General features: G+C 42.2%; 1 protein-coding gene across 3 annotated transcripts in view; it reads right to left on the bottom strand.

The window, feature by feature from the left end:
* The window catches only part of GLP2R (glucagon like peptide 2 receptor), a 471,983-nt gene that overhangs the window by 21,327 nt on the left and 436,000 nt on the right, over positions 1–14,656 (bottom strand). For all 3 annotated transcript variants that reach the window (XM_088482732.1, XM_088482733.1, XM_088482731.1), the window contains 3 exons: positions 8,433–8,502; positions 6,338–6,426; positions 4,678–4,816 (listed from right to left, as the gene is read on the bottom strand). In XM_088482732.1, the coding sequence (XP_088338858.1) occupies positions 4,678–4,816; positions 6,338–6,426; positions 8,433–8,502 (298 nt within the window). The remainder of the gene's footprint in view (positions 1–4,677; positions 4,817–6,337; positions 6,427–8,432; positions 8,503–14,656) is intronic.

Here is a 14,656-nt window from a genome sequence, read left to right as displayed (position 1 = left end):
ACCAGCCTCACTTTGTGAATTTAGTCGTAAAATATTTATCACATCTGCAAGATGGGCCACTGCTCATACACTATGCCCACCACTTGAGGAGAGGGCTGAACTGATCTTTGCCCCAGGTGTGCTGCATTGTATTATGTTGTATTTGTGATGTGAAAGTCCTATACCAACACACCTCATACTATAATGCCAACACTCCTGGCCAGCATACGGTACATGTAAGACAACAGTCCATTCCCAAAGCCATTATGTGTATTGCCACTTGTTAGCACAGCTCATGATAAAAGTCCATTTTAGATACATATATAGTACATTTATAGTGTTCACTCTAGGTCCAGTACCAGGCAGGGTGCCGGACCTAGAGAAAGGGCACATCTGCGCATACACGAAATGGGGGCATGTCTTTGACGCGTCCCCTTTTCGCCACTCTATGGGATGTGCCTGGCACTTATGGACATGCCTGGCAGCCCCCAAGCGCTGCGGTCACTGTGAATGGATGCCGGCGGCTGCACCGCCGCTTTCTCCACCCGCGGGATACTGCGGCCCCACGGGTGGGGACAGAACCCACTGGATGTTTCAGCAGGGCTCCGCTTCGGAGGGCATGGTGCTTTCTGCCCTTTAGAAATAGTGCAGGGCAAGGCACCCCACTGAAACAGCCTAGCGGGAATGCTACATTATACACCGTGAATCGGATACTGAGTTGGGTGCTGCAGCGTCTATGTGTACATCTTTTGGTGGTGTCACCTCTGTGACTTTATTCAAATGCCGCTACCAAGCCCCTCCCTGATGTACATAAGTTCGTCTGAATGTGCAAGGACTGAGATGCCTACACTCACTGACCATATATGCTGAATTACTGATTGGTACCACGTCTTCTGAAGTGCCCATCTTTATTCTTCCTTCTAGTTGTTGTCACACAAACCAGGTCACCAAACACACACTGCATGGCGGACCTAACATACACTTAGCACCAGTGATATACTAACCAATGGATATAATTATAAGGCTGACCATGTAATGTGTTTGACCTCAGTTTATTGTATAACCAAACCTTGTGATAGTATTTAGAAAGCTCATATTTTGATAAGAGAAAAACTGTCAGATCATAGGACCCTGCAGAAAATTATTCATTGGGAGTAAAAAATGGCACAAAATAATGTGTCTCTAAATATGGGATGTAGTTGAAATACCGATATGTGGGATGCTGGCGCTTAGAATGCCGGTGCCGGAATCCTGACACCATTCAGTATCCCAGCGCCAGCATCCCGACAGTAAGTAGTGGGGTTAGGGGTTAGTCACTAGGGGGGAGGGTTAGGTTTAGGCACTGGGGGGGAGGGTATAGGTTAGGCAGTAGCGGGTGAGGTTAGAAGTAGGGTAGGGATGTAGGGATGCCGGCATCATAGCTAGGCTCTATTATTTAGGTATTTAGTTGTGTGATATCAGTGTGACTTGTTTGTGAATTTTGTATGGATACTAGTGTACTATATATATATATATATATATAATATATATATATATATATCTCAGGTGTGTGAAATCATAGATTGTGTATAGTGAATGATTGGTGTATATTGGCTGTATGATATCAGTTAGTTATCACGCTAGGCTGTTTTAGCAGAGTGCCTCGCTCTGCCAGATTTTTAAGGGGCAACATGCGCCCTGCCCTTATAGCGGCACCCTGCTAAAACAGTCTGATCGTTGCCGTTGCTGCTGCATGCACACGGCATCTATTCACATTAAGGTAGAGCTTCGGGGAAGCCCAGCACCTCAGTAGTTGCTGGACACGCGGCATGCCCCCAACAGTGACGACGGCTTGGTTGCGCCCCCTTTTCGGGCGCGCTACTTCCCCCGCACACGTGCGCCCTGTCTGTCCCATATCCTGTCGGGAACACTATCAGTGTTACCTGTGTATAGTCATGGGTGGTGTGGATATATATTATATCTGTATGATATACTCGGTTGCCTCTTTAATAGTTACCACCTACTAGTGCACACAGTATTGCCAATTTATTTCAAAGTGGATGGCAGGGGCCAGAGAGCAGACACACACTGGCCCCTTCTACTGTGCAAGAAAGAAAGAAGAATCACTTCCTTCTGCCCTTCTGGTGGCTGGCCACACCTCCACAACTTTGTGAAGCCACCCCTGTATTTCCCCTATGGGCCCTTCATGCCCCCAGTCCGACACTGAATATAAACCTTGCCCTTGTCCTGCATTGTATTGTACTGTAAGTCACTGGTTTCTAGTTCACTTATTTATGTACTTCGTAAGGCGCTGCGGAGCACATGTGGCACCATATAAATAAAGGATAATAATTATTATTATTCAAGACCACTATATCAGTCAATTTACGTGTTTGTCAGCTGCTTAGGGCCGTATTCAATTGCCGGCGAAAAGCCAAGATCGTCAAAAGGTTTCCGCCGATGACGTCATTTCACCAGGTGGAAACTTATCCCCGTATTCAATTGCAAAGACTTTGCGACTTGTAACCAGCGGAAATGATTCTCCGCTGAAAGGAGGTGGAAAAAAGTGCAGAATTGGGGGTTTGGGGTGCAAAGTTGTGGGAACACACCAGCAGCCTTGGGACACTCACCCAAAGGTAAACTGCATTAAAACATTTTTAAAAAAACCCAAACTTTAGAACACCCCAAAAAAGTACTTTCGTTTTAGGGTGAAAAAAAAAAATCAAAGTTGGTTTACAAACTTAAACACAAGCTAAATCGACTCCAGGGGGTCCCCCAAGTATGCCCAAGCTGTTTTTTGGATTGCACGGGCATGCTGAAGGTGCGATTTTTCAGTTTTTTAAAAACACACTTTAGCGATTTTTAACCATGCTTTCGAATACCCCAAATTTGTTGGGACTACTTATTTTTGCCAAAAAAACGGCTAAATGCTATTCTTCACCACTTGTGCAAAGACGCTAAATAGCACCAATTGAGAGCATTTCAGCACCCCAAATACCTTCAGCAGGGCTATTCGGGCGTATCCATAGTGATCCTCTATGTCAGTGCATCTTTTGGGGGATGTCAGGCTGAATTCCCCAAATCTGACAGGACTTTTCGCCTGTTTGAGTTTCGCCAGGACGCTTGCTCGCGTTCTTTGCAATTGAATAGGGCGAATAGCGGGGACGAGCCCGATACTTTTCCGGAGCAAAAACTACCGATGACTGCTCAAAGTCCACCAGGCAATTGAATACGGGCTTTAGTGTTAGCCTGTAGTGTTTGGGGGGGTGTTCTAGCCTAGGTTATATAAATAACTTCCTGATAGACTTAAACTGGGGACACATCTTTGTGATCACTCTTTCGATGCAATGTTTCAATCGCCTTAATTCCCGATCAGAAGGATATCGATACACGCATACACACCTATACAATCTCTCTTGCAACCTTCGATCCCTGACTGTCAAAATATTGAAAGAAAATGATTCTACCACCCACAGAGGCAATGCTGCTGCTCGTGTAGAATCATGAAAACAGTAGGAAGAATAACTGAAGGTGCGTACACACTGCATTTTTTATCAGATATGGCCCTGCGATATCAAAAGAACTAGAGATGTGCGTCGTCCCCCGTGTTTTGGTTTTGCATCAGGATCATCTTGGTGTTGCTTTTGCAAAACCACCCTTACGTGTTTCGGTTTTGAATCTGTATTTAAAAAACAAAACACAGCTAAAATTATGTAATTTTGACCTATTAGCAATAGCATGCAATCCAAAACTGGAGTTCGTTTTTTAAATCAGAGTTCCAAACCGCTGAAAGATACGAACCGGGACACGGTTCAACTCGGTATCCCAAAGTGATTCCGAACTCAGATTGACTCGAAACCCCTACATTCGGTTGTTGTCGGTTCTCTGAGAACCAGACCTGCACATCTTTAGAAAGAACGGGTGAAATTGAAAGACAGCCCGATGATTGTATAGGTGTGTTCCCAGCATTAAGCCTCTTGCAGCCGAAGTATGTCCCACTCGCCCTCCCTTTATTGTTGATGTTTGGTTTATACCGGTTGTGTGTTTATGATGGGAAAAAAACAGCAGATCAGCGGCCTTGGGTGCAGTTAATTTGTTTGGCTGCTCTCACCTTCATTATTTACTTGCAAGAGCTGTATCAGCCCTACGGGGACAGAACACCACCTACCCAGAAGGGTATTTGTTTAATGTTGGGATGTCTAATTGGATAATCATTATGTTTAGTTATAAAGACACCCAGGGCGGTCGCCACCCTTGCTAGAGGTTTGCATTGTTTAGGCTTGCTTTGATAATGGGATATCCTAAATAGCTATCTTTCAACCAAATTACTGTCTCTGGGGGAGATGTAACAAACGTTGGAGAAAGATAATGTAGAGAAGTTGCCCATAGCATCCAATCAGCTTCTAACTGTCAGCTATTTGCACAGTTTAAAAATGGTCATTAGAAACTGATTTCTGTGCCTTTGTGTAGTTAAAGTATTATTCAGGTGATGCAAACACAAAACATTCATCAGCCATTTAGAGGGTTATACTGTACGTTTCCCCCTTGAAAGCTTGAGATGAAAGTGGACACATTTGTAAATCCAATGACATCTTGAGCAAAAATTTTAAATACTTTTATCCATTTACACAAATACTAGTAAGACAGCACCTTTGCGACTTTCTCCAGAGAGATGAATCATATATTAGAAGAATATACGGGATTTATGGGTGAATTTACCTGGAAAGAGCTCATTGTCAGACGGATGAAGAGTGGTATATTCTTGGACAACCCCTTAATGTGCTCATCACTGACAAATGTAAACAAGACTTCATGAGTTCCCAGCAGTGGGATAAGTATAAGAGTTGCTTTGGCAAACCTTAAAAGTACAAAAAATGCATTAATAAATATGGGGTAGCAAAGTGATAAAAAAATAAAATTCCAGCCTGTCACCAATGGGTGTTATCTCCATGGAGTTTGTATGTTCTCCCATATTCTTGTAGGTATCCTCCCACAAGCCAAAAACAAGCTATACTGATGCTGAATAACGTAGGATTACATAACTGAAAGATTTACATGGTTGATACTTACATGTACTTTACTCCACATTCACTAGATGGCAATCACTAATAAAGTAATAGAGACATTGCTAGTGGTACTGCAAAGGGAAGTTTCCTCTCACATGACCACTTGCAAAAGGAAACAGCAACATATATATTATTTTAGACAATGAGAGGATCAGGCTACATGTCATTGCTTTGTAGAAAATGATAGGGTTAAGTGATTCATATCATAGTGTAGAAGCAATGTACAGTATTTAAAGCATAAGTCCCACAATCAGATATTTTTAGACTACTATCATGAACCAGGACCATACATTGCACAATTCTGAGAACACCCTGCAAGCGCTCCAACTTGCTTCTCTTAGCATTGCCATCCTACAGTATGAGAATTAAATTCCAAACAGTGTGATGTTACAGTAGTTGTGACACCGATTACAAATTACTCTGTTTGCACCTCGTTGTATAATGGTTGTCAACAACAACAATTTTGTCAGTGGTTCCTGCACCAGCGTAGGTGAATGTTGCCAAAATGAGCCCCACGTTGTTCTGGGGATTCGGAGAGGGGGTTTTGAATAAAAATATTTTTTTAGGGTTTTGGAATTATCCTTTAACTAAGATTAATTTTAAAGATTAAAACAATGTTAATTACCTGGAGCCAGACCTCAATGTTTACAATGAGGCAGTCTCTATATTTTACAGAATAGGATAATTGTATCCAACCAAGCTGATTCAATAGCCTAGAGCAGTGGTTCCCAAACTTTTTTTTTAATCACGGCACCCTAGAGTATCAGCATTGTTTTCAAGGTACCCCTAGGCCAAAAGTTTGTTAATGAGAAATCTAAAAAAGAAATAAATTAAAGTAAATTGTGGTTACCTGTCATCCTTGGGCTCAGTTATGTGGTGATGGACAGGTTTGAGGGGCTGAGCTTCTGTTTGTCCTCATATTTACATTACATTGACCATATATAATATGATTTGATGATGGTCCACCAAGCTGAGGCACCCCTGCAAGTGTCCCGAGGCACCCCAGGGTGCCACAGCACACAGTTTGGGAACCACTGGGCTAGACTAAAAGTAGGAAGTGTTTTGAACTGTATATATTGAATTTGCTTTCTCTGTGACCTGCATTGGGTGATTTGTTGTAAATGTCATGCTCCAACCTTTGGATTCAGGTAATGGTCAAGGTCCCACTTTATTGCTACATGAAGTGGTCGGAGGTAAAAATATGAGGTTACCCCAAAAATATATCCCTTTTAATCAATACAGAATAAGTAGTAGTAAATAATAATAAGTAGTAGTAAATAATTTTAGTAGGGATCTGTATGGTTTTTACTTACCTGTACTTGTAATCTGTAAATTTTAGCTGCTGTGCTTTCAACTTTAAATGCAAAAGGTTTAATATCTTGATGTGTACAATAAAGTTTATCTGCAAGACACAAGATATTGACTTGTATTGTATCCACAACTATATTTCCATGTACAAAGTAGTCACATCAGGAGCAAAGTCATATTTTTAAAGGACTATTAAATAGAAATAAGCAAATTGGTTCAGAGTTTTAGATTTTCAAATATAGTCAGTACTGCAGATTACAGAAATAGTGGAAATATGAAACTTGTGATATCACATAATACTTTTTAATAAAGTGGAGGATTCTAAACATGTGATCTGAAAGACACTCTCCCTGATTCAGAGCCGGACGCTCTGACCAGAGCGCTCGCTCTGAATCAGGGCCCACCTCCATAAATATGGAGCGTCCTCCTGGACGCTCGTATAGCTGTGGGTCACCACCCACAGCATATACGAGCGTGCAGGATGATGGCCGCGATGGTCTTGACCATCGCGACCATCGGCACTGCGAGCCGGAGCCTGCGGTTGAGTTTTTCAACCGCAAGGCCCGGAGTGATTTTGGCTCTATCAGAGCCAAAATCACTCCCACTGACATCACTAGTGATGTCAGTGGGGCCGGCTTCTGACGGTAGGCGTTCCCTTGGGAACGCCTCCGTCTGGGAGGCACGCCCACCAAAGGGGGCATGCTGTCAATCAACATCGACAGCACGCCCCCTTTGATCAGACACAACGAGCGAAGGAAAGTCCTTCGCTCGTCGCATCTCGCGCATGCGCACGACGGAGCTCCCTCCGTCGTGCGCATGCGCCGTGCACACCATCGACCCACTTGCGAGTGGACAGCCGCTCGCGAGTGGGTCTGAATCAGGCCCACTGTCAGATGAGTTGTATAGCAGCTACACAAAGGAGGGGATCAGCCTCGACAAGGATACAAAAATGCAATAACAAGAGGGGAGTTGTAGAGCGCTAAGAAAATCTAAACATTAAAATAATTAACATACAGCTTGATAAAAGTATATTAAAGATGTATAATATTTAATATGGAAATAACAATGGTATGTCCAAATAAGTGGGTACCAATAATAATAGATGGTGGGCCATCCACAAATAGGAACTTCAAAAGTTAATAGATTAGAAAGTTACTATACAGTATATCCAGGTAATTTCCAGTTAGCAGATAGTTATACAACCAGCTGGTAGTGGAAGAAGTCCGTCCAGTCTTTAGCATGAAAGCTCGCAGTTGGTGGTAGCTGATGGTTGTAAACGCTAGATATCCTAAAACTCCTGCTTTTTAATCCTGGTCCGGATAAGTAAGGACAAGTGCCTCAAAAGTTCCAGTGGATAAAGGGCCTGATTCACTACGGGTTGCTATTGCGATCGCGGCTGCAATTACACACGCAGGTCTGCTGCGAAAATATGCTAATGATTGCAATCGCAAAGCCATCGAACAGCCAGCATAGAGATGCCCATTACAGCTGTCTCACATCTGTAATACCTTGCACTCCTGCATATACATCGGGAACAGCGAGTAACATCGGTCTCTCACGCACAATTACAACAGGTCTGACTTTTCTCAGAAATGGCTAACCTCGTCGCACACAGTGAGCACACAAGCTGCGTATGCCGTTGCAGTGGCTAAATGCATGCCCAAGCAACGGTGCTCAAATGGACAGACACGCCTGCGTTTCTCCTACCACTCCCAAGTCACTTTCCCCCCCCCCCCCCTCTCAAAATGCTGACATCCAGTCCCTTGGGCTGCGATGGCTTTGTATCCGTGTAGGTGATCACAGAGCAATCGCATTGCTAACTCACACACTGCAGTGCATACGCATGCGCAGTACGCACCATCGGCCGATCTGCATACGCATTTGCAGTTGCGATCCGTGATGAATCAAGCCCATTGTTCCTATGCTAATCACCCAGACCTTTAACTTGTCTCGTCCCCTGATTTCTGCTCTTCTGCTATTTTTTTCTACAAATCTTCAAGATAGATGTATCCTCTTCTTTAACCAATCTAAATGTATAATGATTCAATTTACAGTAAATAATCTGCTTCAGGAATATGAAGTATAATCTTTAATACTTACAAATACACACACAAGCATTGGCCCTTTAATGATATACCAGATTGCAGTACTTCTGTTTATTGCCCAACATCTGAACAAAAAAACACAAAACAAAATGTTTAAACTTAAATGTATGAATTTCAATTTAAGTACATATAAACTATGGATATGTTTAACTTTTTTTTAAAGTTCTACATATTTTTGATGTATATTATACACTTCAAAAGCTTTTAGCTAGCCCATCACTCTCGTCCTACTGTAGCCGGGATGTAGTTATGAGACAGGTGGCTACGATGCAGTCGGTCTCAATACCGACAGAGAAATACCGACAAGGGACTTATGATAGGCATCGAAATCCCGACGCCTATCTTAATCCCGACGCTGGAATGCCGAAAGATGCCAGCCTGAATTAGGTAAATCCGGGGTGCCCTTAGCATTAGCCGTGGGGGGGGAAAGGGTTAGGTTTAGGGAGCGCAGCTGAGTTAAGGTTAGGTTTTTTTGGGGGGGGAAGGTTAGGGTTACACACCACTGGGGAGGGGTTTAGGTTTAGTCACGAAGGGGGGAGGGCTAGGATTAGGCACCAATGGGGAGGGTTTGGGTTAGGCTACAAGAAGGAAGGGTTGGGGGGGGGGGGGAGAGGGGAGGGTAAGTATACTTATCAACCAACAGGATGCTGCTGTTGGTAATCTGACAGGAGGCATCCCGACAGCCGGCATTATGTACCTATTCCTGTAGCCGCGGTAATTAGAGGGGAAATTATTTTGTACAACAAAGATGATGATGTTTTGTTCCTTGGTACCAAGAGAGAGTTAGCCAATACTTTCTAAAAACGAAAATATAAACCATGCACTGAAAATAATGCTCTGCATTTTAGTTCCTTTATAGAATATAAAAAAAAAATATTCTGGTTGTCGGAAACACTTGTAAAAACTAATACAAACATGACTATATCTAAACTAGAATAAATTGCGCTATACTGGGTAGTGTTAATGATCAAGGGAGAGATATCATTCATCAAGAAACAAATAAATACACTTAAATACAATAGTCCCAGCAGGGTTGGTAAAGAATTAAAATAATTATAATTTTTATAGGAAGAAAAAAAGAAACACTTGACTATATCTAACGCAACAGAAATATGAGGTGTTACTTCACATTTTGAACTAGAGATGTGCACGGACCCTCGTGTTTTTGGTTTTGGATCTGAATTCATCTTTGTGTTTAGGTTTTGGTTTTGTTTATGGATTTAAAAAGATATTGATAAAATGTTTTTAAAAAATGCTAAAATCTTGTAATCTTTGCAATCCAAAACCTGAAATTCTGCTTTAAAATCCGAATTCAGAACCATGGGAAGATCAGAACCGTGAGTTGGATCTATTCGGATTCACGAAATTCGTGTGGATTCGGATTTCTGGAGAACCGAACTGCACATCTCTATTTTGAACAAAACTTTTATGCTTGCAACCTACCATCAAGTTCTCATTTCTCCAAGTCCCTACACTCACATCTATGCTTCAGACAGCAAAATCGAGGGCCCTTCTTCCCCCACCATCCCTCATGTATTTTTGACACTGAAGACCTGATTCTTAGGCAAGTGCAATGTTGATGGTTCAAGCAAACGGACACTGTTTTAAGTCTGCGTGTGCACCTGAGTCGCACAGTGCATGCGGCCCGATTGTGCACAGAGACGCAGCACAGAATCTGTCGCACAGTCTGATATGTTTAGTGGCCGTTCCTGGAAGATAACAGGTGGTGAAGCAGACACGGGAGTGTTGCTGAAAGCGGTTGCATTCAAAGACGCACAGCCGCTCATACAGGGGGCCATACTCAGATGGAGAAACTGTGCCTGCCATAGGACTGCTGCATGTTTCCATGGTGTGGTGCACCGGACAGATATGCACTGTCTTATGACGCTGCAGGTGGACGTTTAATATTTTCAGAAATCAGAAGCAGCATAAGCATAAATACGCAGGTGGGACTGCGGCAATAGATGCAGCCGCCACTTTGTCTGCGTCCACATCTGAATCAGGTCCTGGACTCCAAAAACATTTAATTTTGCGCTAAATGTATTATTTTATTCAAGAGTTGGACAAATGGGACACTGTCTGGTGCTGCAATTCAATAATAATAATAATAATAATAATAATTATAATTATAATTATAATAATATTTCTTATTACTTACTTACAAGCAGTGAAGTTGCTGACATTGAATAACTGGAATAGACTGTGGTGAGAAAACGGTCACTGCACATGTTGAGTGCAGCAGTTACCGGTTCTCTCCTTGTATTAATGCAGTTACCAGCGTAAAATGATGGGGACCCCTGTCATTTTTGACAACTCTGTGTGCACCATTGGGCATATGCAGGTAGTGAATGTAAGAACGGTCAGAACATCTGACACCTGACTTTTCTTACCATTAACGATTTTGCCACCTCTGAGTGCCATTGCTGCAGTTTTATGTTCATTTCCCCGCCCAGCAGCCAATTTAGTTTGTTTGTTTTCTTTCTTTTGGTTAATAAATTTGCTGTGTTGTGAACAGTTGTCTACTGTGCAGGGCTGCTGAGTTGACCACAAGCGCAGGGGGCCGTTGGGAAAAAGACAGGTGGTGCATGTGCAGTCCCAACACAAACACTGAAAAGGAGAGCCGAACTGGAAGGATGCAGACAGGTAACAACGCTCTCCCACATCAAAACCAGAGTGATTCACACATGTGGCCAATAACAGGACTAGCTTCACCACGATCCAGAGATGAAGTGGGTCTGCACAAAATGCCCGGAGCCTGCTGCTTCATATATCTTCCCCTGTGTTTGTTCCATATTCAGGGCAATGACATGGAATGTCATAGCTATAAACCCAGCATAGTTGGTGTTAAATAATGAGCTGCATGAGTTACATAACAAATACTGCTACACAACACATATAATGTTACCTGTGCACAGTGAAGATTAACTATAAGGTTCTACGGTTTACATTCTAAAGAGGACAAGCAGAGATGTTTTCCATAGCAACCAATCAGATTCTACCTATCATTTTATACAGTGTACTAGATAAATGAAAGCTAGAAGCTGATTGTTGCTATCTTAAAATTGATGCTGGTCAGCAACAGTTGCGTATGCAGCTTCTCTGCACCAGGTTATCATCACTTACACTTATATCCTACTAGCAGCAATGATTTTAACCATTTATTTTAATTAGCAACAAGCGCATTCACTATTAGGCATCAATGAAACTGCTAAACCCTCTGTAATACAGCACATACCACTAAACATCTCGCATATAAAAAACAAAAATCTGCTTAAAAATGCACACCACTGCAAAATATAAGCCGAATGACTAATATATCACCAGCTTCATAGAAGTATTTCCATACAGCCAATCACAAGAGGTTCACTAATGTGGGAACCATCATCATCCACTATGTCCAACTCTGAAAATGCACAATTAAAATGGCTTTCCTAGGCGCATATGCATCTGGTCTGCATCTGTTTGCAATTGTGCAAACATGGCCTTACTGTACTCAGCTTACATTAGCATGCCCCTGCATCATCCCCTATTCAGGCTAAGCAGGTGTAGTGCCAGAATTATAGAAATCTGAATGGGCGCATATGTGTGCAGTCAGTTTTGGGTATTCGGACAGAGGCTGAATAATTTCACGTGAGATACGCTACGCCTACTGACATAGGACGCAGGTTCAGCACAAAGTCACATTTCTAGAAAATAGCAGTGTATCTTACACAGCTACATCTATTATTTTCTACCATCCTTATCTGTTCCTGCACATCCAACTCTGAATTACAAGACATGATTTATTGTCCAAGAGTGGACGGATCGATATTTACAGTATGTATATGGTCCCTGGAGATTGCATCATGAATCATACTGACAATGGCGTTTTTGAATCATGACTGATTACAGTGACCTCAAGAAGAACAGAAGTCTCTGTCAGACTGTAATTAATTCATAACTGTATTTTCCTTACAAGTGCAAGCATTGCAATTTAATTACAGATATTGTGTGGGAATCTTTTTTAGATTAAATAATGTTTATGTTTTGTGCAAAAATGCAAGGGTAATTTATTTATTTCTTGGGGGTATTTTTTTATTTATTTATTGTCATCAATACTTTCAAGCATTGTACAGACAGATGAATCCAAACACTATTCTGTTGGTACATGTATAAATAATACAAACGGAATATTATACAAATATTTGATAAATTATCACACATTGTAAGAAAAATCCCACAAAAAAAAAGTGTCATATTAGTATAATATTGTACAATATAAAACTGGTAGAGCATAACATCATAAATCAAAGAGATTTTATTCTTATAGTGTGTGATAATTTATCAAATATTTGTTTAATATTCCGTTTGTATTATTTATACGTGTGCCAAAAGAATAGTGTTGGATTAATCTGTCTGGATATGGATTGAAAGATCTACAGTAAAAAGGTAGACAATGTCTAGATAGACACCAGATGTTAGACAGGAAATAGGTCGACAGGGACAAAAGGTCGACACACTAAATGTCGACATGCAAGAATGTCGATAGGTACAAATGGTTGACCGGGTCAAAAGGTTGACATGCATATGGTCGACATTAAAATGGTCGAAACTTTTTTTTTATTTCTAACCCTAATCTTCACCCTAACCCTCCCTCCTGGTGCCTAACCCTAACCGTTGGAGTAGGTGCCTGACCCTAACTGTCTCTTCTAGTGCCTAACCCTAACCCTCCGGGTAATTGCCTAACCCTAACCCTCCCTCCTGGTGTCTAACTCTAACCATTGGGGTAAGTGCCTAACCCTAGCCGTTGGGGTAAGTGCCTAACCCTAACACCCCAGTAAGTGCCTAAAGGTGCCCACACACATAGCGATATTTTACACGATCTGGTCGATTCCGACACATTGGAACGACAGATCGTGTAAAATATGGCCAAATCGTGAGGAAATCGTGCGTCCCCACTCACGATCACGATGCGATGCACGTTACCGCTGGTCGCACATCGCATCTTCAGATCTTCCTTGCAGTAGGGCAGATCTGACAATCTAGGACGCGATGCAGTGTAAAAAGTCTGACTGCAGGAGAGATCGTTTGAAGATTGGACACCAAATCGTGTGCAGATCATGTGGAGATCGTGTGTACAGCTGCCGGAAGAGTTTCAAGGGAAATCGTACACAAATCGTACACATCGGCTGATCGTGGGCAGATCGGTATGTTGTGTGGGCACCTTTACCCTAAACCTAACAAAACAAAAAAAATCATCTGTCGACCATTTGCATTTAGAAATTTTGACCCTGCCGACCTTCTCACATGTCGACCTTTTGTCTCTGTCGACCTATTGCCTGTTTAATAACTGGTGTCTATCTAGACATTGTCTACCTTTTTACTGTAGATCTTTAGACCGGATCCCTTTTGTGTGTGTGTGTTTGTGTGTGTAGTTTGTACATAACATGTTTATAATAATAATTTATTACAATTAAATTGTTGCTTTTGTTTGTCTGGTTATAGCAAACTGTAAGTTACCTTGCAAAGGGGTAGGTGTGTGTTGTATCACACAAAATAAGTGGAGGGGGGAAGGAGGTTAGGCAAGCTAGGAGGTGAGAGGTGTGAATTATGAAAAATAAGTAGTGAGGGTGTGGAAGGGGAAAGGAGGATGGAGTGTGGGGGTTGAGTCAGGAAGGGAATGCCACAGTGTTGGTATTTTTCATTGGAATGGTAGATGTACCAGGGATGTGACATTTCTTTATGGTATGGTTTTGTATACAGGTTATGCATTTCATATTTGTGAAAGCTTCCTACTGGCATATTTGGATGTAACGATAGAACTTGTAGTTGGGGAGCAGTTTGGGGTGCATTTCTCTTGGAGCTCCGTGTGTGACAGCAGAGCTAATATGATATGATGAAAACTTGTCATGTCAACTGCTTTCCACTCTCATACCATATATCATTATTTTGCCCTGGTATAAATAATGCATGGAGCCATATGAATGTTAGTAAAAAGGGATGATCCGATAGGCGCGGCTTCTGTTGACTCAGGGCCTGATTCAGAGCTGAACGCTCTGACCAGAGCACTCGCTCTGAATCAGGGCCCTCCTACCTTTTTTTGGAGCGTCCTCATGGACGCTCGCATAGCTGTATATAGCTGTGTATAGCGAGCGTCCATGATGATGGTCGCGATGGTCTTGACCATCGCGACCATCAGGCTTGCGACGGAGACCCTGCGGTAGGGTCTCGCTGCCGCAA

The sequence above is a fragment of the Taudactylus pleione genome, unplaced genomic scaffold, assembly GCF_031769625.1.
Source record: "Taudactylus pleione unplaced genomic scaffold, aTauple2 ptg000290l, whole genome shotgun sequence".
Classification (NCBI taxonomy): Eukaryota; Metazoa; Chordata; class Amphibia; order Anura; family Myobatrachidae; genus Taudactylus; species Taudactylus pleione.
Note: the sequence above shows the minus strand (reverse complement) of the source record. Positions and strands in the feature narration are given on the sequence as shown.